Below are 25,839 nucleotides of genomic sequence, written 5' to 3' on the forward strand. Positions count from 1 at the left end.
TTAACGCACTAAAAGTCATTGTATTCTTCACTGCCACACATTCACAGGAAATAAAGTATGGTCGTTTTACTTAAGAATATTCATCTAAGTCTTCTGTTGATGGGTATTTGCTTCCAATCTTTTGCTAATACAAACACTACAAATGTCCAGTTCATATTCTTACATTTTGCAGAATATTTATAGGACTAATTCCCAGCAGTGGGATGGTTCAGTGTAAGGGATAATGAGCATATTTATTTATTATTGTTGTTAATTTGGGTACAATATACATAACATAAATTTATCATTTTAACCATTTTAAGTATATAGTTCAGTGACTTTAAGTACCTTCACATGTTGTGCAACCATCTCCACCACCCATCTCTAGAACTTTTTCGCTCTTTCAAAACTGAAACTCTGTACCCATTAAATAATAATTCCTCACTCCTCCCTTCCCCAGCACCTAACAACTACGATTCTACTTTCTGTCTCTATTAATTTTGCTACTCCAAGAATGTCATGTAAATGACACTCATACAGTATTTGTCCTTTTATGACTGGCTTACTTTACTTAGCATATCTTCAAGATTCATCTGCACTTCAGCCTGTGTTGGAATTTCTTTCCTTTTTGAGGCTGAATAATATTCCAGTGTGTGTGTGTGTGTGTGTGTGTGTGTGTGTGTGTGTGATAAACCACACAATGTCTGGTTTATCCAGGTGGACATATGAGTTTTTTCCATCTCTTAGTTATTGTGAATAATACTGCTATAAACATAGGTGTACAAATTGAGTCTTTCCTTTCAATTCACTTTGAATTATACACCCAGAAGGGACATTACTGGATCATATAGTAACTCTACATTTAATTTTTTGAGGTATTGTCATGCTCGCTTCAGCAGCACGTATACTAATTTTTTGAGGTACTGCTATACTATTTTATAGAAGCTGCACCCTTTCACATTCCCACAAGCACTGCACAAGGTTCCGATTTCTCCACATCCTTGCCAACACTTTTTATCTTCCGGTTTGTTTGTTTTGTAACACCCATCCTAATGGGTGTGAAGTGATATCTACTTGTAGTTTTGATTTACATTTCCCTAATGATTAGTGAGGTTGAATATCTTTTCACGTGCTTATTAAATTATATATTTTCTTTGGGAAAATGTCTATTCAAGTCCTTTGCCCATTTTTGAATTGGGTGCCTTGCTTACTGTTGTTAGGTTGTAGGAGTTCTTTATATATTATATTTATATATTAATTATATATAATTATATATTTAATTATATATTTATATAATTAATTTATATATTAATCCCTTATCCAATATATCCAATATATGATACAAGCATTTTCTCCCATTCCATGGGTTGCCTTTTCACTCTGTTGATAGTGTCCTTTACCCAGTTTTTAATTCTGATATAGTCCAATTTGTTTATATTGTCTTGCCTTGCTTTTACTGTCATATCCAAGAAATCATTGCCAAATCCAATGTAATGAAGTTTTCCCCCTATGTTTCCTAAGAGGTTTATAGGTTTAGACCTTATATTTAAGTCTTTGATTTATTTTGAGTTTATTTTTGTATATGATATAAGGTAAGGGTCTAGCTTTCATTCTTTTGTATGTGGATATCAAGTTTTCCCAGCACTATTTGTTAAAGACTCTTCTTTCCCAATTGAATGGTCTTGATACCTTGATCAAAAATCATTTGACCATATGTATGAGGGTCTACTTCTGGACTCTATTCTATATTGGTCTATGTCTGTCTTTATGATAGTACCACATTGTTTTGATTACTGTAGCTTTGTAGTAAATTTTGAAATTGAAGTGTGAGGCCTTTAACTCTGTTCTTTTTCAGGATTATTTTGGCTATTTGGAATCTATATTTTCTTTTATATTTACCCGTATAGTTTAGCAGTGCTCTTTATTTCTTCATTTGGTTTCAAGTTTCTGCCTAGTATCCTTTAATTTCAGTTTGAAGTACTCCCTTTATTATCTTTCTAGGGAAGGTTTGCTAGTGATAAATTCTCTTAGTTTTTGTTTATCTAGGAATGTCTTCATTTTTTCTTCATTTTTAGGGTAGTTTTAATGGATATAGAATTCTGGGTTGACGTTCTTTTTCTTTCAGCACTCTGAATATGTCATCCCACACCTTCATGCCCTTATGATTTTTTTAAAGATTTTATTTATTTATTCGTGAGAGACACAGAGAGTCAGAGATGTAGGCAGAGGGAGAAGCAGGCTCCATGCAGGGAGCCCAATGTGGGACTCCATCCCAGGACTTCAGAATCACTAAGGCAGACACCCAACCACTGAGCTACCCAGGCGTCCCGCCTTTATGATTTTTAATGAAAATTTAGCTGTTAATCTCATTGAGGACCTCTGGGGGTCTAATGAGTCTTCTCTCTTTCTGCTCTCAAGATTCTCCCTTTGTCTTTAGCTTTCAACAATTTATGATGTTTCTGGGGAGTTCACTGAGCTTCTTAGATTTGTAAGTTAATGTTTCTCATCAAATGTTCAGCTATTCCTTTTTTTTAAATTAAGATATAATTGACATAAAACATTTTATTACTTTCAGGTGGTTTTGGTTCTTTCCATTTCTTTTCTGTTGAAAATAATGCTCCAGTGAACATAGGAAAGCATATATGTTTTCAAAATAGCATTTTTGTATTCCTCAGATAAATACCCAGAATTGGACTAGCTGGATCATATGGTAATTCTATTAATTTTCTGAGGAATCTCCATATTGTTTTTCATAGTGGCTGTACCAGTTTACATTTTCAGTAACTGTACAAGAGCTTCCTTTTCTCCACGTTGTCTCCAACACGTGTTATTTCTTGTCTTTTGATAATAGCCATTCTAACAAGTGTGAAGTAATCACTCATTGTGGTTTTGATTTGCACTTCCTGATGATTAGTGATGTTGAGCACCTTTTCATAAATGTGTTGGCCATTTTTATGTCTTCCTAGGACATATCAATATCAATTCAGATCTTCTTCCAAATTTTTAATTGGAGTGTTTTGGGTTATTTGCTATTGAGTTGTCTGAATTCTGTATATATTTTGGATACTAACCCTTTATTAGATTATATGATTTGCAAATATTTTCTTCCATTCAGTAGGTTGCCTTTTCATTTTGCTGATTGTTTCTTTTGCTGTGCAGAAGCTTCTTAGTTTAATGTGGTCTCAAGTGTTTATGTTCGCTTTTGATACCTTTGCTTTTGTTGTCAAATCCAAAAAAGCAATGTTCACCAAAACTGATATCAAGGAGTTTACCACCTGTGTTTTTTCAAGTCTTTTCCATTTTCAGTTAATGTTTGTATATGGTTAAGGCAATGGTCCAGTTTCATCCTATTGCATGTGGCTAACCTGTTTTCCTAATACTGTTTATTGAAGAGACTACCCTTCCACATTATATATTTTTGGCTCCTTTGTTGTGACACAACATATGCATGGATTTATTTCTGGGTTTTCTGTTCTGTTCCATTGGTCTGTATATGTCAACTTTAATGCCAATACCATATTATTTTGATATTAAATAGAGTTTGAAATTTAGGAACATGATACTTGCAGCTTTGTTCTTCCTCAAGATTGCTTTGGCTATTCAAAGTCTTTTGTGATTCTATAAAAATTTTAGAATTGTTTGTTCTATTTCTGCAAAAAGTGCCATTGGAATTTTGATAAGAGATTGCATGACTCTGTAGATTGGTTTAGTATGGAAATTTTAACAATATTAATTATTTTAATCCAAGCATGGACTATTTTTTCATTTATTTGTGTCTTCTTATTTAATTTCTTTCATCACTGTCCTATGGCCATTATTTCTTGAAATATTCTTTCTGCCCCTCTTTCTCTCTTCTCCCCTCCTAAGACTCCCATTATGCATATGTTAGCACTTTTCTTTATGTTTCATAGGTTTCAGAGCCTCTGTTCATCTTATTCATTCTTTTATCTGTTTACTCTTCTGACTGGAAAATCTGAATAAACCTGTCTTCAAGTTCATTGATTCTTCTGTCTACTGAAATCTATTGTTGAGCCTCTCTAGTAAATTTTTATTTCATTTTTTGTACCTTCCATCTGCAGAATTTCTATTTGGTTCTTTTCCATAATTTCATTTTTTTGTCATTGATATTCTTTATTTGTAATGTATCTTTTTCCTTTAGTTCTATAGACATGATTTCCTTTAGTTTTCTGAACATATCTAAAATAGCTAATAAATATCTTTGTCTAATAAGTACAACATCTGGGCTCCCTCAGGAGCAGTTTCTATCGATTGATTGCATTTTTGCTTGCTTATGGGCCATACCTTAATATTTCTTTGCATGTCATGTAATTTTTTGTTGAAAACTGTGCATTGTAAATAATATAATGTGGCATTTCTAGAAATAAATTTGCTCCCTTGAGTTTATTTAAACACTTGAGTTTATTTTTGTTGCTATTTGTTATTGTTTGGTGACTTTTCTGAATATTATAAAATCTGTATTCTTTGACATGTGTCCACTGAAGTTTCTACACAGCTTAGTGGCCAGCTAACAATTGGAGAGAGATTTCCTTAAATGGCAGAACCAGTAAGTCTCCCAGTTTGTTTGTTTTTTTAAGATTTTATTTATTTATTCATGATAGACATAGAGAGAGGGGGCAGAGACACAAGAGAGGGAGAAACAGGCTCCATACTGGGAGCCCGACGCAGGACTCGATCCCTGGACTCCAGGATCGCGCTCTGAGCCAAAGGCAGGCACTAAACCGCTGAGCCACCCAGGGATCCCCAAGTCTCCCGGTTTTTACCAAATGTCTCTGTGTATATTGGAACACCCCTCATTGCTCAACCAGGCAACAACTGAAAACTATAACTTACCTTTAACTTCCTGACTTTGCAGAGACTAAAAGCTAGAGGAGAAAACTTAGAGCCTTCTCGGATATTTTCTAAGCATGTGCACAACTCTACCTGTGTACATGGACTTCTAGATTTCCAGAAATATGTCAAAATAAGTCATTGTGGATATCTCATTCCCTACCTTTTTCTTGTATGCTTTTTGTTAGCTTATTGTTTGCCCCAACTGCTTTTTAGTGCTCCAGACAGCCACAAAGTTAAACAATTCCCTCTAAATGTTTTTGAAAAATGCTCCCAGGGTACAGGTGTTTTGCACTGGATGAGCTGTGAGTCAAGTAAAAGAAAGACAACTTTGCAAGTAGTGTCCTCCAGGGAACCACCAGACAAGTCAGATAATGATAATTTACTGGAAATGACTCTTTGAAGCAACTCCAACCCTATACTGCTCCCGCCTGTGGCTTTCAGGCTTCTTGTTTTTACTGTAATTATAGGCTGTTGTTTTTTAGCTACTGCAGAACTGAAAAAGAAGACATGGGGACAAAAGAAAGATAGAGAGAGAAAAAGAGACAGACAGACAGACAGACATGGGAAGAAAGAAAGACATAGAAAGAAAGAAAAACATGGGAATAGGGCAAATTAAAGTTCTATGAAGCTCACTGCCCTTACTGAGATCCAGCTATTTTTCCTGAATCTCCCCGGATTGCTGCAAGCATTTTGTTAATTTCCATAATCCTGAAAAACTTCACTCTTGACATTTTTTCCAGTTTTCTCATTGCATTTATAGGAGAGAAAATTCTGGGAGGTTATTACTCCACTGTTTTCACTGTCTCCTAAATCTCCAATCTTGAGTATACAGCACTTTAATAATCTGTGTGCTGAAATAGAAGAACATATAGAACACTTCTGCTGCACACTGAAGTATAGCATTTGCTTCAGTTACAAAGGGAACTAGTTGCTCTTTTCATAGAACACCATATTTACTTGACAGACTAACAGTGTTATACAAATGTGAGTACTTGGCAGATATTTCCTTAAACATGATTGAAGTGAGCCTGTCATTTCAAGAAAACTACTGACAGAAGTTGATGCCAATGATAAGTCTCAAGCTTCCAAGCAAAAATAAAAATTGGGGAAAACTTTTTTTTTAAGATAAATTGGGGAAAACTTTTGTTTACCACTGTGTGTTTAATAGCTTCCCAGTACTTATACTCTTCAGATGAGATTGGTGATGATGTTAACAAATGTAAATATGTGATAATAATGAAATGTGTCAGTATTTGGAAGATTTACATAATTCCATGAACCAGTGTTTTCTAAATAAGCAATGCATAATTTAACAAATCATGGATACATAAAAGATTCTTTCACAGTTTAAGATAGACCAAAAGATTTTAAAATAAAAAGCACAAAAGAGTTCATAGACGATTTCAGATTTCACATTTCAACTAACCATTAAGAAACTATCATTTGTTGGGAACCTGGGTGGCTCAGTGGTTGAACGTCTGCCTTCGGCTCAGGTCGTGATCCTGGGGTGTTGGGATCGAGTCCCGCATCAGGCTCCCTGAATGGAGCCTGATTTTCACTCTGCCTGTGTCTCTGCCTCCCTCTATGTGTCTCTCATGAATAAATAAGTAAAATCTTTTTTAAAAAAACCTATCATTTGTCAAGTTTTGGTATAATATCAAAGAAGAATATCCATACTTATATGAAAAGGCTGCTAAAATAATCCTATTCCTCTCGGAGTGGTGAAGTCTGCCCATCTGAGGCTCCATGCTCAGGGTGGTGTCTGCTTATCCCTCTCTCTCCTCCTCAGCCCTTTCCCCTAATTGAGGGACATGCTCTCATCTCAAATTAAAAAAAAAAAACTAAGTTAAATAAATAAAATAAAATATCTGTATAGCTCTATAAGGTCAGATTTTCTTCATGTATTTCCACTAAAATAACAAAACAAATTGAATACTGAAGGAAATATGACAGTCGAGCTATCTTCTATCAATCCAGACATTAAAGATATGTACAAACGTGTAGAACAGTGCCATTCTTTTCACCCATTTTTTTTTTTGTTTTGGAAAACGCAATCCTTTTTCATTAAAATATTTGTATTAACATAGATGGGTTATTTTAAAGCAATTAACACAAATAGTTTTAAAATTTGTGTTTTAATTTCTACTGTGGTAAATACCAAAAGACATAACTCACATAAATAAGTTCTTTAAGGCCCTTAATAATATTTAAAAGTGCAAAAAGGTCCTGAACTGAAGAGTTTGAGAACTGCTTATGCTAGGTTTTCTAAGCTCAAAGCCATAATCACAAACCAACTGGAAAATATAAAAGTAGCTACTATTTAGTACTTAATTCACTTGCCTATGTTTAGTGCCAATATTTTTATGTGACTCATGCCCAAAATCTGTTCATCCACACAGGCATGATGGTCAGAATTATTTAATCTGCATAGAAACTTTTACACTCACCCTTTCTGCTTTGTGACTAGGCCACATTTCTCTATGTGATAGCTCGTGCAAGGCTATTACTCTGCCTGGAAAGCTCTCCTAGCCCCTCTCCTCACAATTCTTATTCTTCAGATCTCAGATCAGATGTCACTATCTCAGGGAAACCTTCCTTGATCTATTCTTCCAAAGCTCTTATCCTCCAGATTTCACTAAAACCTCCCAATCTCTTTTATGGGTCAAAGCACATTTTTTCTCTCATAGTACATATCACAACTTGCAATTATGTAGATGTAAGATTTGATCGGTACCTTTCTCTCCCTTAAACTTCAGTTTCACAAGGGTGGTTTTCTTTTTAGCTTACCGTTTTGTCCTCAATACGTATCACAGTGTTTGGCAGTATGTATGTACAGAATGATTCAATTATTTTCCAATATGAAAAACACATGTTGAGGCAAGGAAGAGTGCATTTTATTGATTGTCCCATCATTTTAAATAGTTTTTCAAATTACTAGCCATGAGTTATGAGAGATCTGTTGAAAACAGTTTTCATTGTATGGCCCTCCAAGTAAAAAGATATCTTAGCAGCACAATCATTCTGAAAGAAGTTAGATTGCTTGATTTGTTTATACAGATGCCATTTCACAGAACTTTCTCCCAACTCATGCTTCTTAGTTTCCAAGCTTTTTAAAAAATAAAATACAAAAAAGACTTTTACTAATGGTTATCCTGAGCCTTTCTCTAAAAATATCTTTTATTAAATACAGGAGGAGATTGGATTCATGCTGTATTATTTCTTTTGGGACTAATGGTGCATTTTCCAACTTCAGAAATTGTTTTTAAGACCGCAAAAGTATCAGATTAAACGAATGTGGTGACTACCTCAGGACAGTAGTATTTTATTATATTTTCCTTCCAAGAATGTAACTGTTATAAATTACTACAGTTATTTATTCTTCACTTTACAATTTATTAACTGAGGGGGTCATATTTCATTCTTCTTCCATCTGAGTAACTTTTGTGTGTGTTTTTATGTAGCAGTGACAAATAGTTTTTCATTTGAAGGCTCTAGACTTTGGTCCTGTTCTAATTAGGAGACTTTTGAGATTTGGATGAAGGCAGCATATTGTCCTTTCAGATATCCAGGCAAAATTGGTAAGATCTGTCTAACCATAAAAGTTACAAACCCCTTTCTGATAACAAGTCTAGGATACTTTAATAACACAGCTTTCAGAATTTACAGCCTCCACTTTCGAGCACTCAGTGTTGATGTTACTGCTAATCTCAAATAGTTTTGTTTTACACAGAAACAAATGGATATCAATGCTGCTATTCAAGCCCTGATTGAATCACATACTGCCCTACAGATGGAGGTAATATATCTGGCTTTATTTACATTGGCACTCTCAATATACAAATTAAACAGAACATTTTTTTCAGAGTCCAAAATGTGCCTTTATCTCAAAGATTGGATTTAAAACATATTGAACATAATGAAACTATTTTTAAGGACAAAGTAAGCATTTTTAATAAACAGAAATATATGCATGGGATGTTTTTTAAGCAAAAACACTTAAAACTGAAATGTAAGACATTTAAGGAATTTTTTAAGAAGGAATTAGATACTGTAGAAGAAAATAGTTAAATGAAATTAGCCGTTTCTTAAAATGGGATCTATCATTGTTAATTATTTTTCTTATTTAAACTCTATTCAATGTATAATTTATTTAAAACGTTATACTACAATTGGCACAATAATTGTTAAGTTTTATGTTGACTTGAAAACCAGGCCTTTAGAGTGAATTTAATCTCTTACTTAGAATCAAGATTAATAAAGCACATAGGCCTATATTTAAATATAAACTGTTCTTTACACCCTGCTCCAACTCATTGCACACAACAAGAATACATTTTTCTTCTGTCTTGGTCCATGTTGATCATGACGGTTACCTACTGTGATGGCGACTCCATGCTTTTCTGCTAATACGATTCCTGTGATGACTTGACAGAGCTACCAGAATACCGAAGTGACTTTAATTGACTACAGTGCAGAGATATTCAAGACCCTGAACTACCTTAGCAATTTACTGCGCAGCATCAAGAATCCTCTTGGCACACGAGATAACCCAGCACGAATCTGCAAAGATTTGCTTAACTGTGAACACAAAGTATCAGATGGTAAGTTCTTGGTTTTTCTCAAACTCTGATATCTAATTTCATCATTTCAGTGTGTTTGAAATTTAGAATGTATTCACTTCAAATCTTAATCATTTTGATAGAACCAGTGTAGAAGGCATTTGAATGTTATCAAAAACCAAATGCTCTTAGAGGGACACATGATTCTGAAATCAGAGTATCCTTTTCTGGGGGTGCACATGACAAATGTCCTCTATACAGCCTTACTGATTCCCAGCTTTTCCTACTTCACCCTAACGATATCACTTGCTTACACTTGCTTATCACATGCATGTTAAAAATGAGAATAGGAAGGACTGATCTTTGGGTTAACAGGAGTTAACTAATCTATCAGGTCCACCAAAGGTGGCAACATGAAAAAAATATGGTAGAGTGCCTACCACCACTTGTCCTTAAATTATGGTTTTTAAACAATATGGAAATTAAGTGCATCATTGCAGAGCCAATGAGTAGGCAAATGATTTGATATTCTTGGAATTTTTTTCATCCCTACACTGATAGCCCAAAATCCACTAACCAGAGGTGCAAAAATCAATTTAGAGTAGAAGCATCAAGGAAAAGTTTTAAAGCAAGTAGAAGATTTATAATTATCTAATGAAAAATAGGGGAACCCTGTCTGCTACAATACACATTTCATTTTCATTTCTATTGAGTCTGTGGTCAGCTGTACAATCAATACTAGTAGTTATCTTTTTTTTTTTTTTTGCTGAAAACCCTATTCCCTACACAGTGTTAAAAGCATCAAATAGCTAACAAAATACTGAGGACATTTCAAGTCAATATTTCAAAGAAGATGGCAGACAGATGAACACACTTAGAACTGCTTTTACCCTGGGTGTGTTCACAAACTACATCCTGGTTTTGGTGGCTTCATGGGACCTGGGATCAAAAGTTGGAATCTGTGACCCACCAAACGTGGGGATTTAGAATGCTTTCAAAGGGCTCCACTCTAAGAGTAAACATACACTGGAAGAAAAGAGACATTCATACAGATTGTGGCCTAGCTTCACATCATGAAGACCCCTCAGAATCTTACATTTTGAACTTGGACTGAGATTGTTCCAGACTGCTTGTAACCCACCCCATATCTGACAGAAACAAAAGTCCTCTATAAAATATGCCATAATCTTAGGGCTCAAATTATTTCCACAAATCATTTCTCAAATATAGTGCCCAGCACACAATCAGTGATAATGAGGCATACTGGTAAACAAAGCACTAAGAATGAGAATTGGCAAAAACGGCAAACAGAATTAGACTCAAAAGAAAAAATAAGAGGGGAAGAACTAAAAACTGAAGGTATAACAGATAAGGTAAGCCTTATATGGGTTATATAAGGAAACACAGTTTATCCACTATAATAAGAAGGAAGGCAGAAAATATGTGTGCAGGTGCAGATAGGTAAATAGATGTAGAAGTGGGAGGTTATATAAGTTTATTTCAGATTGCTTCAGTTGTCTCAATGAAATTGAAAAGTTATCAGTCAAGAATAAAGATGAAGGAGGGTCACCTGGGTAGCTCAGTCTGTTAAGCATCTGCCTTCTGCTCAGATCATGATCTCAGGCTCCTGGGATCGAGCCCCACATCAGGCTTTTTGCTAAATGGGGAGTCTGCTTTTCTCTCTCTGTATCAAATAAATAAATAAGATATTTAAAAAAAAAGAAGTGTGAAGGGATACATATAATAAGGTTGAGGGAAGAAGAAATGGTTTCAAATAGTTAACTAGGAGAATGACAGAGGGAACTCACTAGGGAAACACAATGTTGTCTGGCAGCCTTACAAACATTTGAATATAAAGTGAGTCTAGTGAGCATGGTTGTCTTTTTCTTCAGACACGTTTAGCTGTGCAAGTTCAGGCACAGATTAGGCACAAAACTGGACTGCTATAAGGTTGAGACTTTATAGGACAAGTACATTGAAGTGAGAGGCAGGGCCAGGGATGTTGAGGAAGTCTTCAAGGGAGTAATTATAGTAAAGGACTATGGGTTTTACATGGGTGGGAAGGGAAATGAACACATGATTAGGAGATAGGGGGAAAACAGTAGTATCAATGGATATCAGGTCCTGGGGAATGGAGGGATTATTGGAGTCAGGACGCCAGAGTGAATGAGTTTAAAAAAAGAAGAGGTGAAATTATAGCAGAATTCTAGTTGTAGGGCAGCCCCCGGTGGCCCGGTGGTTTAGTGCTGCCTTCGGCCCAGGGTGTGATCCTGGAGACCTGGGATCAAGTCCCACTTCTCCCTCTGCCTGTGTCTCTGCCTCTGTGTGTGTGTATGTGTGTGTGTGATGATTAAATAAATAAAATATTAAAATAAAAAAAAAGAATTCTAGTTGTAGGTAACAGCAAAGGCTAGGTAGGATATGGCCTGGGAAATGACTGGGGTAGTAGGGGGAGCAGGGAAGGGTATGAGAACATAGGCAGAAGAGTTCAAGGAACTGAGAGGCCAGAGTATTGGAAGTGCTCTCCATGTGAATTTAAAATCACCAAGAATTAGGTCATAGATTTTCTGAAAGCGATAGCCATCCAATGCTAAAATCTTCAAAGAAAAAGCATGATTGCAACAGGAAGGGATAATGGATGATACAATGTAATGACAGTAATTTTACCATGGAGTTGTTTTAGGGAAAAAATAAGAAGAATGGAGGTGGCAATGAAGAGCAAGAAAGACACCTTCCCTACCCCAGGCACAGTGCTAATAGGGGCTGTGAAGGGGCTGCAAGGGAGGTGGTGTCCTCATGGGAGAGCCAGTTTGGGGTTGAACATTTAGACCTACCAAAGATATATTATGGTATAGCACCTTATTAATAGCTCAACATAGCCTGAAAAAAATCACAAAGTACCTGCCAGTTCACTGTTGTACAACATAATGCCTGACTTCAAAGCATTCTACCCTATATAACAATGACAGTTTGCTTGATGGAAAACATTTTATAAGAAATTTATTAGCTCACATAGTAAAAGGAAACTGTTTCTTGGAAGAGAAGAGATGGTAGTGAAGATAATGTGTTTACCCCATTAGATAAGAACTGGAAGCCTACATTAGATCCTAGTTAAAAAAAAAATCCAGCACTAATTTCTATAAACATTACAAAATGCCCAAAATTCTGAGGGAAGGAAAAAAAAAAGGATAGGATTTCTTTCACCCCTTTCTTTCATATCGCAATAGATCAGTGGTTCTTCAAATGTCCCTAGACCAGAATTAGATTCTGCTGAAATGCAGATTATCAGGCCCTGACTTAATGAATCAGAAACTCTGGGGATGGGACCCAGCTATCGGTGTTTTAACAGATCGTTCTAATACCACTAAAATGTGAAAACACTGCAATAGAAGACAGTCCCTACTCCTGGAGCCACCAGTTCAGCAAGTATTCATTTTGAAGGATTAGTGGAATAGTTGAGGAAAGAAGAGTTGAGGATATTTTAGAAGGCTAAAATAATGGAAGCCCAGGATGAGGTAGAGGAATCTTTGCAATAGGGTAAGGATGGAACAGACAAGTATTTTTACCTACTGTAGAAATGACATTTGAGAAATACTGTATGGTTATCTTGCCTTTTTAATGCAAAAAAAGCAGGTCTATCTCATTCAAAAATTCTTTCTTTTAGAATTAGGTACTACTTCACTATTCTGAGCCTGTTATTCTGGAATTTAGATATTAGATCAATACCTTTTCAGCCTGAGTATTTCCTGTAGGCTGAATTTAAGACTCCATTTGATTCTCCTGGACATTCAGTGAAAGCAATAGTTGACAGGCTTACACTGGCTGTAGGGACTTCATTTTTTCTCACAAATCTGATGAAGAAAGAGCAAAAATGGTAACCATTTAATTGTACATTTTCTTTCTGAAAGCAAAGGCTGTCTTATTATTTTTATTCTAATTATCATAAAGGTAATATTTTACCTCAGAGAGGTTGAACTTTTTTCTGTTTAATATACATATATATTCATTTTTAAACTGTAATGACATAGAACAGACCGTGTGCAGGTACACCACAGCAATTGCAACTTTGTGAACTAAATTAACTATGTTAATTTTAGACAGTTTGCTTTAAGCTGATGAGCTCATCTGTGGAAAGAAGCTGTAAATTCAGCCATTGTATCATTTTTTTGTTGAAATTATAAAATGCCCTTAAATTGACAAGTATGTGAAAAATACAGTATTTTTGGTATCAATTTTGCATGGTGCTTACCACTTTCATTCACTGACTAAATGTAAGTATCTTTATAATCATCTAAGTTTTTTTTACAGGTAAGACTATAAAAATATATTAAAGCTTGATCATTTATAATGATGGTTCCAATATGTTTCACTATAGAATTTAAATATTTTTATGTTTTACAATAAATTAATAGGAAAATACTGGATTGATCCAAATCTTGGATGCCCTTCAGATGCCATTGAGGTTTTCTGTAATTTCAGTGCTGGTGGTCAGACATGTTTATCTCCTGTTTCCGTAACAAAGGTATGTATTAATGGTAGACTGTATGCTGGTACTTGCCCAGTATCAGTGAACATGATTTTTAAAATTCTATCACTTCACATAATTATGATTTTTATGAATGGAAACAAGCTATCATTCTCTACCATATATAATCATCTAAGGTTTTTTTATAGGTAAAACTATAAAAATATAAATATATGTTTAAAGCTTGATCATTTATAATGTTTTTAAAAAATAATTCTAGTGAATCTTGACATTTTGATTATGTGTTTTATGATTGGCATTATCATGGCTTTCTCTACTGATTAGGCTTTTTCATTTCTTTTAAAAATGTTGTAGGGGGTGGGTTGTGCACCTTGGTGACTTAGTCAGTTGAGCATCTGACTTTTGGTTTGGACTCAAGTTATGATCTCCAGGTTGTGAGATCAAGGCCCACATGGGACTCTACCTCTGCAGGAAGTCGGCTTGTGATTCTCTCTCCCTCTTCCTCTGTGCCTCCCCTGCTCATGCAGATCTCTCTCTCAATCTTTAAAAAAAAAAAAAAAGTGGAATATATGTCTCAGCTTCAATGTTTGCAATTAGTAATCAGTTACCTAAAGGTTTTCTGAAAATGACATCATTAAAAGAGGAATTTTGCCACAAAGCTTGCTCTTTTTGATGATTTGGCACAAAGAACCTCCCTTAAACATACATTTCAAGTATAATAAAATGAATGAAAATTAGTTTGGTATGACCCTGGTATTGACCCTGACAAGCATTCATAAAACCTGTATCTTAGTTCTATCTATAATATATATTGAAGAAATAAAAACTGCACTTCTTTCTTTTTCTGGTTAAACCAGTTTGGTATTATTACCAAGAACTTATTTCTCATTGACAAAGAATTGATGCAGCTGTCCATGGTGTGTTTGGTCCATCGTTAAGAGGCAGCAACTCAGATTTGCAGTTTATTAGTCTCTCTAGCTGCGTTTTGTTATAATGCCCTTTCCTAAATTATCCCTCTTCATTAAGGGTGTCTTACCAGTTCATCTCAGTAGACATTCACCAGTATTACTCTCAAGCAGAGGAAAGAAAGATTCTTTCATTCCTAGGGAATCCATGTTCCTCTGATGAAGATCAGCATGATAGTCCTACTTCCAAAATATCTGCATGATCATTCTTATTCCCCTGGATTTGGCCCAGGATTTTTATCTGGATTATCATAGAAGACAGATGGGGGCTGGGAGGCATGTGCAAAGGAGATAGGAGCTGTGACACTGCTGAACTTCAATTCCTTCCTCGACTGAATCAAGCCTCCCGTCTCTCCCCTCCATAAACTCTATCTCAGAAAGACTAGGCAGGTAGTGAGAAGAATAGTAGGCTTGGCATCAGGGATCTCGGTTCTAGTCTCTCTCCCTCTACCAACCTGGCAAATCATACTCTGAGCCATCAGGGAGCCTACTCTGCTCAGGCACTGTGGTAGAAGTGACATGTGGCACCTTAACTTCTTATAACAATCCTGCCACACAGCTATCCTACTCCACTTTACCAGCAAAGAAACTAAGGCTCAGAAAGAAAGTTCAAGTAGTTTACATGTTTGGGATTCTCAGCTGTAAAATAAAGGAACCTGAACTACTTAAACTCCAGTGTTCTTTGATGATTCTTCCATGTTTTCATTCTTGTTGACCTTCCTTTGCCTTTCCTCTCTTTTCCTTTTACTTTGTTGGTTGTTGTCATTTTATATTTTTTTCTTTCTTTGATACCTTATAACTGATATTTTTCTAATTTTATGTTTGGAAGTTAATATGAATTCCTTGTAGAAACCATTTTTGTTCATTTTCCTTATGACAATACCCCTGCTTGAATAATGCTAAAATAATACTAATAACATCAAAAGTTATAGAAAAATCTACTTCCTTGTCCAAGCCTGAGAAATCTGCAATCAGACCTCTTTGCTCCAATTTTGCCCTATATTATCGACTTTATTATTACTACTTGTTCATGCATTCATTCATTTCAATAAACATTTATTGAAGACCACTCTATGAGTGGAACTGCATTAGGGGCTGGCAACACAAAGAATTTAAGATTCTATCCTTGTCTTTAAAGTCTCTCCTAGTTAAAGTTACTCAACAAGTTATTATTGCAACTTGTAACCTTGGAAACTCAAAAAAAGATCTTCAAAGAAAAAGTATAGACAATTTCAGATTTTTGTGGGAAAAAAATTTAAAGCATTAATCAACAACTAATTATAATGCATTTTAGATAACATTATGTAAATTCCTTCATTCTTTTTGTCATGTCTAGTAGCCTAATGGTGTGCTGAAGCCAGCTCATAGAGATTCATGGTTAACGTTGTTATTGTTACCTATTGTTAATATCCCTTTCCAACCTGTTTTCAGTGATACTACCATGATAGCCTGAAATAAGCTGTGGTGGGAGTGTTACACCATGGAAATTGGAAAATGCTATAAAAAATCAGGAATTACCCCCTCCCCACCCCTACAAGAGCCGGTGGTTAAGCATTTAACAGCATACCACTTACTGGCACTTTAAAGCCAAGGAAAGTGGCTTTCTCAAGGCTGCATTCAAGGACTTTCCTCAGATTTCCCCAAGTTATAAGTTTCTCAACTGCCACATCTTATATAATCTATATATTATTTCTATGACATTAGTTGGAGTTTGGAGTTGGAAAAGTCCAGATGAACTTCCTTCATTTACTGAGCTCAGAAGCCACCCATATCATCACCATTCACTGTCTAAACACGCCAGTGTGGACAAGTGCTCAATCAAGTGGCTCAGGATTGCCTGTTGGCTTCAAAGGATGGAATGGCCAGATTTTTGAAGAAAACACTCTACTTGAACCTAAGGTTCTTTCAGATGACTGCAAGGTAAGGTGGCACTTTTAGAATTCTTCAATATAACTAACATAAAATTGATGACCATAAAATTAAAATAATGGGAAGAAGACTTTAATTGCTGAAGATCCAGAAAGGTAGCAGGTTTTAATGTGCCCAATTTGTAATAAACTTACATTTTTCAGAATCAATCATTTGCTTATATAATATCTTGTCAACTTTTGTCACACCCATTGGGCATCCATGGATTTTTATATGCAAAACAGGCATTAACACATAAGTTTAATTTTAATTGTTCATATGAAATATTTATATTACACCTGCATGGATAGAAAGAGCATATAAATAAATAGATTTATTTCATATATTTTCACCACTGTAATTTTACATCTCATTACATAATGAAGACAGATTATAGAGGCAAGTCCTATACCTGATACTAAACATGGGCATTTTGCCAGTCCCTATACGTGATACCAAACATGGGCATAATTGCAGATTGACCTGCCCTGCCGATCAATATTGAAATCATAGCCCATTTTTCTTATTAAATTAAATAACGAATGTAAAGAAAAATCTATAATTTTAAAATATTGTGGTATGAAGTAGGTGTCACAAACTACAGTCCACAGACCAAATCTAGCCCACCACTTGTTTTCATAAATAAACATTATTGGAACATAGCCACACTCATTGTTAATTTATTATCTATAGCTGTTATCACACTATGATGGCAGAGTTGAATAAATGTGATAGAATATATGGCTCACAAAATCTAAAACATTTATAATCTAGCCCTTTACAGAAGGGTTTCCCAACCCTGTTAGAGAGAAGAGCATCCACTTTACATACATATTATTAATGACTTTAAGAAGCTTGATTTCCTGTTCTTGTGTACCATGAAGCCCATGATTTAAGATCTCTTCCCATTTCCAGGGGACTTTTTTCACAGCATTTTATTTCCAGACAAATAGTGCTTGAGTATTTGAAAAATGAAAGGCAAACAGTTAGAAATATATGGCTCATTCTCTATAAGCAAAGAGATCAGTATTATCAACAAACTCATTTAACTTTTACATTTTTTTCCAGCTTTCAGTGACTCACTAGTATCTCTGAGATACAATCTAAACTTATCAGCTCTTTGTTTAGCATCTAGAACAGTTGGGCTCCAACCTACCTTTCTAGGTTGGGCTTTCATTGGCTGTCAACTCTAAAGTATGGCCAAACTGATCTATTAATAATAATAATAATAATATCAACAATAATTCCTACTATTAGTCATTGGAGCATTACTATAGAGCAGTTACCCTGTACTACATACATTGTTTTATTTAATTATAACAGCTTTGTAAAGAAGTTTCATTTTATAGGTAGGAAAGTGAAGGCACAGAGAAGTTAAATAATTTGCTCAAGGTCATGCAGCTAATTAGTGGAGATCAAGAAATAAATCCCAGGTGTGTATAACTCCACAGCACATGCCACACTATACTGTTAGGTATTTTAATTAAAATCTCATTTAATCCTCACAACTGCGTGAAGTAAGTTTGTATATTTCACATTTTATATAAAAAGAAAATGGCGGTTCCTGGATTTCTTTCAAAATCTGTGCACTTCACCCCATGCTAAGCTTATTTTTGTAACCATTTTCTACTTTGCCAACTGTTTTCTATTTGTATGTTTGTTTTTACTCGTGTCATTACCTTCCTCTGAAATGCCTTCTCTACCTCTCTAACCAAGTGGAAATTTTAGGCATACTTGAAGGCCCATCTTAAATTCTGAATTCTGAACTCATAAAACTTCCCCGGAGTACTTCAGTTGGAAATGAGGAATTTAACACTCACTGTCTACGTTATTTATGCTGCACTTACCATATGTTATCTTGTGTTGTTATGTCTGTTTGTGCTTCTCCTCTCCAACTAAATTTGTAAGCTGCTACTATTCAGAAGTCAGAACTAATTTATTCATCCTTCATATTTCCCAAATACTGTAAGAAATTAGAGGGTTAGATCTTATTCAACTGTGCCAATTGAACTTAGTGTTCAATAAATATTACTTGAAAGATTTAACGAGTTAATCTAATGGTGTCTTATACACAGAGCTCTAGTTCTAGTTATCACACCAAGCTGATGACTAGTAAATGGAATTGATAGCTTAAGTAAACTCTAACTGTTAAGATCCTTCAAATTTTAAAACTTATATTATGATAATTCTGTAAGTGAATAAAATCCTTAATAAAAAGCTTCACAAAACTAGTCAACTGTGTTTCTCGATTTCGTCTTGTTGAATCTTAAGCATAAGGTATTTTGTGATATTTTTTGTTCCATAGTAGAATTTGTCAGAAACAAAAGAGCATACAATAATAAGAAAAACAGAAAGTCCTAGAAAGAAGAGAGGAAAGAAACTATAGAAACAGTAACCACAGACTGGAAAAAAGAAACCTAAAAGGTGATTCAATATAATTATAATTTACTTCTGACTGAAGCAATTCTGGTTATTTCCTGCCTCATGTACAGAGAGGTTGCAATAGTTCATTGCCTTTCATCCAAGAAGAATGCCCATCCTGAAGAATTAGCCCCAAATAAAGGAACACAGAACAGATGGGGGTAACTCATATTAGGAATAGTACAGCCTTTTAATTTGCATCTGGTCCAATGATCCACAGACAACAGAAGCAGAAGCCTAGTCTTAGCCTCTGAGACTGAAAAATCAGAACACACACTGCATGTAGAGAAAAGAATGAACCCGTGTTTTCAACTAGTCACAATGATTGTTACAAATGAACACTTACTCTCTGGCAGCATTTACTTTGCTTTAGGGACCTTCTATTCATTATCTCTAATCCTTAAACTAAATCTATGTTGTCTGACAGTGAAGGGCATTGTCTGCTGGGAATGACTCCTAATGACACAGTTACATATCAAAGCATCTTGTTCTTGTTTTACAGATTCAAGATGGCAGCTGGCATAAGGCAAAATTCCTTTTTCACACCCAGGACCCTAATCAGCTTCCAGTAATTGAAGTACAAAAACTTCCTCATCTCAAAACTGAAAGGAAATACTACATTGAAAGCAGTGCTGTATGCTTTCTATGAAGTTCCTGAATTAGATCAGAATTCGTGCTGTTGGCCAGGTAATTGCTGCAGAGGGAAAAATATAGACAGAAAGATACTATCATTGTGAAATGCATGGAATAAAGCATTGGCTAAATCTTAAAGTATCTCAGGAAGAAAAGATTTCCTCCTAGGAAGGAGAAAAGGCATTTTTAAAGGACTATAATTGATAAAGTATTTAATTCTTTTAAAAATTATATTGATCTGAGCTTTCTTAGAGAATTCCCTAGAACTGAAAATTTATAAACATGGAATTCTTCAGGGTAGCCTGTATTTTTTGACTGAGAGCAAAGTACCCATTAGACAGCTGGAGATGCAGAGCACTATGGAGCAATACTGGCTAATGCTTCCAAATGTGCAATGCTTCTGTCTAAAAATTACAAGCCACAGTCTAATATGTCTTATTTTCCCAAATACTAAGCTGTATTCAGGTCCCCAATGGGCATATACATCTTAGCCGGTGGTACACTACCTCTTACGTGTTGCCTTTTTGTGTTGCTCGGTGCTCTTTCTAAAACAAGGTGCTTGTGGCTTTCATAGACTATTTTATTTCTTTTTTTTTTTTTTTCGTCTTTGTCATTCTTTAAGAGTGTATGTACTGGTTACATCAAGATATGTTTTGGTTGTTAGTACTTATTTTCATTTGTTTGGTTACATACTTAATAACAAGTAAAACATTATTTATGTGAAGTCCTTGTTCTGTTTTAAAATTCTCTTTGTGGATATGGAATCAAAGCCAGCACACTGTAACCTGTGCTTATGCACAAGAGAATTGGGAGGTTTCTTTTGTTTTTATTTTTTAAATTGTTGTAAAAAATATTACAGGCCAGCTACATCTAGTAGTAGGTTTGGGTTAGAGTTTGGGATTGTGATATTCTATTTTTAAAAATCCATGATCATCTGGAATGATACTATGTATATATATATTTTGTAAAGTTTTAATTCAGCAAATCTTTTGAAATTGCTGCTGTTTTAAATTATAAAAACCATTATTTCTGCTTCATAAGAATTACATGTTTTGTAGTATTCATTGATTTCACTATCCTTAAACTTACTGTGTTGACACCTAAAAGAATTCAATTTACCAGTATTAAAAGCAACATGCGGGAAAAAAAGTCTTTAGCCATTTAAAATAGGCTCAGCCCATTCAGACTTTCCTTGTCAGAGAAATGTTAGTTCAGTATTAAAAGAAAAATATTATACCTTTTGGTATATAGAAAAGCTTGTACATTCATTATAAACATATCTTTAGCCACAGCAAACCACACTTACCTATCTGTAATAAAACTATGCTTTAAATCTTTTTTAGTGGTATTTGTTTTTCTTCTTTTGTTATCATATCCTTTTATTACCTATGATAGTCCTCTGGGTAGTTCTTCCGTATTCTGTACATTTGCATTATTACAAAGTATACATTACATAACTATAAAAGGATTATAGGGTCTATTTCCCACTTGTACAAAATGAAGTCATGGCACAGAATAAACCTTCTCATATATCATATATAGTCAACTGATTTTCAACAAAGGTATCAAGATCATTCAATGGGAAAAGGAAAGTTTTTTTTTCACCAAATAGTGCTGGGAAAACTGGATATCCACATGCAAAAGAATGAAGTTGGACACTTATCTGGTATCATATACAAAACTTAACTCAAGTTAAATGGAACAGCCAAAACTATAAAACTCTTAGAAGAAAACATAGGGAAATGTCTTCATAACATTGGATTTAGCAGTGGTTTCTTGGAGATGACACTAAAACCATGTTCAAAAAAAGAAAAAGATAAATTGTACTACATCAAAATTAAGAACTTCTGTACATCAAAGGACACTATCAAGAGAGTGAAAAGACATCACACAGATTGGGAGAAAATATTTGCAAATCATATGTCTGATAAGGAATTAATATCCCAGAATGTATTTTTAAAAACTCCTACAACAGGCAGGCTGGGTGGCTCAGCGGTTTAGCGCCGCCTTCAGCCCAGGGCCTGATCCTAGAGACCCAGGATCAAGTCCTGCGTCAGGCTCCTTGCATGGAGCCTGCTTCTCCCTCTGCCGGTGTCCCTGCCTCTCTCTCTATGTGTGTCTCTCATGAATAAGTAAATAAAATCTTTAAAAAAAAAAAAAAACTCCTACAACTCAACATGAAAAAGCAATCCAATTAAAAAATGGACAAAGGATCTAACAGACACTTCTCCAAAGAAGATATACAAATGGCCAACAAATGAAAAGATGCTCAACATCTCTAGTTATTAGGAAAATGCAAATCAAAGTCATAGGTAGATATCACTTCACACTCACCACGATGACTATTATCCAAAATCAAAAAAAAAAAAAAAAGAGGAAAATAACAAGCATTGGTAAGGATGCTGAAGAAGTGGAACCTTTCTACATTCATTGTGGGAATGTAAAATGGTGTAGCCATAGTGGAAAATAGTTTGGCAATTTCTCAAAAGTTAAACAGAATTGCCATATAACCCAGGAATTCTAAGTTGCATATATATGCAAAATAATTGAAAGAAAGGACTCAAATAGATATTTGTACACAAGTGTTCATAGAGGTACCATTCAGAATAGCCAAATGATGGAAACAACCCAAATGTGCGTCCATAGATGAACTGATGATCAAAATGTGGTATGTACATATGATGGAATATTGTTTGGTCTTAAAAAGTAATGAAATTCTGATACATGCTGCAACACTGATTACCTTGAAAACATGCTGTGTGAAATAAGCCAGAAAAAAAGGGCAAATTATGAAGTACCACATACCTGAAATACCAAGAATAGACAAATTCAAAGACAGGAAATACAACAGAGGCGAGGTAGGGTTTGGGAATTATTTTTTAATGAGTAGAAGTTTCTGTTTGGGATGATGATAAAGTTCTGAAGATGGATGTTAATAAGGGTTGCACAACATGTGAATGTACTCCATGCAATTGAATTAGCACTTAAGGTGATTTAAATGGCCAATGTTATGTTGTACCTTTTATTACAATTTTTTTTTAATGGAGCGATAGCAAAAATGTCTGCTTTCCCACTTGAGGACCATAGAATTGTTTCTTAAAAGGGGCAGAGGTTGATTCTAAATGAAAGAAACTAGAGTTTCTGTCTATGTGCTATACCTTTTGTTCCCCCCCAAAAAAATTTATTTCAGAGACATAAGTGGTTTCCCTGGATAGCATTTAAGAAATATATATAAGGAGCCTCAGTGTCCATAAAAAAAAATGACTGGATAAAAAAGATGTGGTCTATGTATACAATGGAATATTACTCAGCCATTAGAAACGACAAATACCCACCATTTGCCTCGACATGGATGGACCTGGAGGGTGTTATGCTGAGTGAAATAAGTCAATCGGAAAAGGACAAACATTATATGGTCTCATTCATTTGGGGAATATAAAAAATAGTGAAAGTGAATAAAGGGAAAGGAGAGAAAATGAGTGAAAATATCAGTGAGGGTGACAAAACATGAGAGACACCTAACTCTAGGAAATGAACAAGGGGTAGTGGAAGGGGAGGTGGGCGGGGGGTTGGGGTGACTGGGTGTTGGGCACTGAGGGGGACACTTGGCGGGATAAGCACTGGGTGTTATGCTATAGGTTGGCAAACTGAACTCCAATAAAAAAATAAAATGTGCTTTAAATTTAATACTTCAAAAACAAAAAACAAAGGTATTTCTATTTTATATATATTTCTTTTAATTAATTAATTAATTAATTAATTTTTAAAATTTTTTATTGTATACATAGACCACATCTTCTTTATCCACTCATCATAGGCAATATATTATGTGTAATGGTTAAGAGTACTCGGGATTAGCTGTGTGACTTTGGGCATATCATTTATTCTTCATTGCCTCAGTTTCTTCACTGCAAAATGAGGATAATAAAAGTAAAAATATATATGAGTTAGGGTTCTTACAGAAACAAAACCAATAGGAGATATAGATATATATAAGTAGAAATATAGATTTTATCTATAATATACATATAATATTGTTATGTATGCATAATATATGAAAATATTTTATGTTTTTTATATGGAAACTTATTAGGATGAATTGGATTACACAATTATGGAAGCTGAGAATTTCCACAATCTGCCACCTTGTAAACTGGACACTGAGAAGGCCAGTGATATAATTCTGTTAAGTCTAAAGGTCTGAAAACCAGGCAAGCCAATGGTTTAAAATCCAGTCTGGGGGCTATTGGAGATGAGAGGTCCCAACTCAAGCAGGCAGACAAAGCAAAAAGGGGCACATTCTTCCTTAGTCTGCCTTTTGTTCCATTCAGGCTCTCGGTGGATTGGCTAATGCCCATTCATATTGTGAGAGAGAGACAATTTACTTTATTGAATCCACTGGTTCAAAGGCTAATCTTATCCAGAAACACTCTCACAGAAACACCCAGAAATAATTTTTAACATGGCACCTATAGCTGATAAAATTGACACATAAAATTAACTATCTCACTTGGCGGTTGAGTGGATTCAGTAAATTACCATGGGAAAGTATAAAACTTCCTGGCACAAAGCCATTAATCACTTTGTAGGCACTAGCTCTGCTCTTGTTGGAGCAACAACATCACTGAAGATTTAATAGATAAGCTGCATGCTAGCTATCACCAAGGAGGTGGTGGTGAATCATAAAATTATTCATTTATTTTATAGCCATGCCATTTCCATAATTTGTTTTATAACAATAGATTTTACATTTTTATAATATAGATTAAATATAAAGGCTTTCTAGAAATAAAGTACAACTGTAACAGTAGTTACATAATATGCCTCCCTTTTCTCCCCATTTTTGTATATTAATATAGGAATTACAGTGGTCATTATAAGTAAATATCACCAATCTTTTTTGTAATATAAAAAAATTTTGTTTTGTCTGCTTCTTCTAGTTATATAAGGTAGATGGGTTAAAAATCTCCAAGTGTGATTATGAATATGCCTGTTTCTCCTTTTATGTCTCACATTTTTGCCTTATACTTGTAATTGGTTGCCTTCAAATTTACCATAGCTTTATCCAGAGGTGCCCTGGTAAGTGTTTAATAACTAGCCCTCCAGGGTGAAAAGAGAAACAATCCCTACTTGTCATGTTAGTCAGTTTTGGTGGTGTAAATCCTTGGACCATACCAATTTTGTGTTGTAACTTGTTATTGTCAACCTGGTACATCTCTGTTCATCTTTTTATTTTTAACCTTTCTGCATCCTTCTGTTTAGGCATATTTGTTATACTCAGCACATGCTTATAAATTTGTTTATTTTTTATATACTGTGACAATTTTAGACTCTTAGAGTATTCCGTCTGTTTAGTTAAGGTAATTACTATTATATTTGCATTTTTTACTATTATTTTGTATTTGTCTCATCTATGTTTATTTATTTTCCTTTGGATTGGTAAAATTATTCCATTCTCCCTCTTTTAGCTTATTAAGCATTACTTTTATTTTCTTTTAACGGCTACTTTAAAGGCAATAATAAGTATCCTCGACTCTGTAGAGGCCACATAAATTAGTACTTTTATACTTTCCAGACAACTCAAGGATATTACAAAACTTTAATTCCACTTCTCTCTCTCTTTGACATTTTGGAATGTTGTTGTCAGGTATTTTAATTCCGCACATACTTAGAATTCTATGAGATGTCGTTATTTTCTAATATCTTAAACTGACAATATTTCTTGGGTTTTATCCACCTATTTATACTTTCCTGTCCTTCCTTTCCTTTCTTTATTATAATACTTTCATCTAAGATCATTTTCCTCCTGCTGGAGAACTCCCTTAAGTAATTCTTTAACAAATTCTCTCATTTTTTTTTGTCTAAAAACTATTTTGTCTGTAGGACATTTTCACTGAGTATAGAATTCCAGATTATCAGTCATTTTCTTTCTAAAGATGCCCTACTGTCCTATAGTTTCCATCATTTTCTGTTGGAAATTCTGTCAGTTTTGGCTTTTCTCATTTGAATTTTTTTAAAAGATTTTATTTATTTATTC

At 34.7% G+C, this 25,839-nt stretch overlaps 1 protein-coding gene across 6 annotated transcripts in view; it reads left to right on the plus strand.

The window, feature by feature from the left end:
• Window positions 1-21,118, plus strand: part of COL24A1 (collagen type XXIV alpha 1 chain) — a 388,183-nt gene extending 367,065 nt beyond the window's left edge. For all 6 annotated transcript variants that reach the window (XM_041750763.1, XM_041750767.1, XM_041750766.1 and 3 more), the window contains 5 exons: window positions 8,561-8,626; window positions 9,263-9,431; window positions 13,802-13,911; window positions 16,545-16,760; window positions 19,672-21,118. In XM_041750763.1, the coding sequence (XP_041606697.1) occupies window positions 8,561-8,626; window positions 9,263-9,431; window positions 13,802-13,911; window positions 16,545-16,760; window positions 19,672-19,818 (708 nt within the window). In that variant the 3' untranslated portion in view covers window positions 19,819-21,118. The remainder of the gene's footprint in view (window positions 1-8,560; window positions 8,627-9,262; window positions 9,432-13,801; window positions 13,912-16,544; window positions 16,761-19,671) is intronic.
• The last annotated feature ends 4,721 nt before the right edge of the window (window positions 21,119-25,839 follow it).

This window comes from Vulpes lagopus, chromosome 3, assembly GCF_018345385.1.
Source record: "Vulpes lagopus strain Blue_001 chromosome 3, ASM1834538v1, whole genome shotgun sequence".
Taxonomy (NCBI): domain Eukaryota; kingdom Metazoa; phylum Chordata; class Mammalia; order Carnivora; family Canidae; genus Vulpes; species Vulpes lagopus.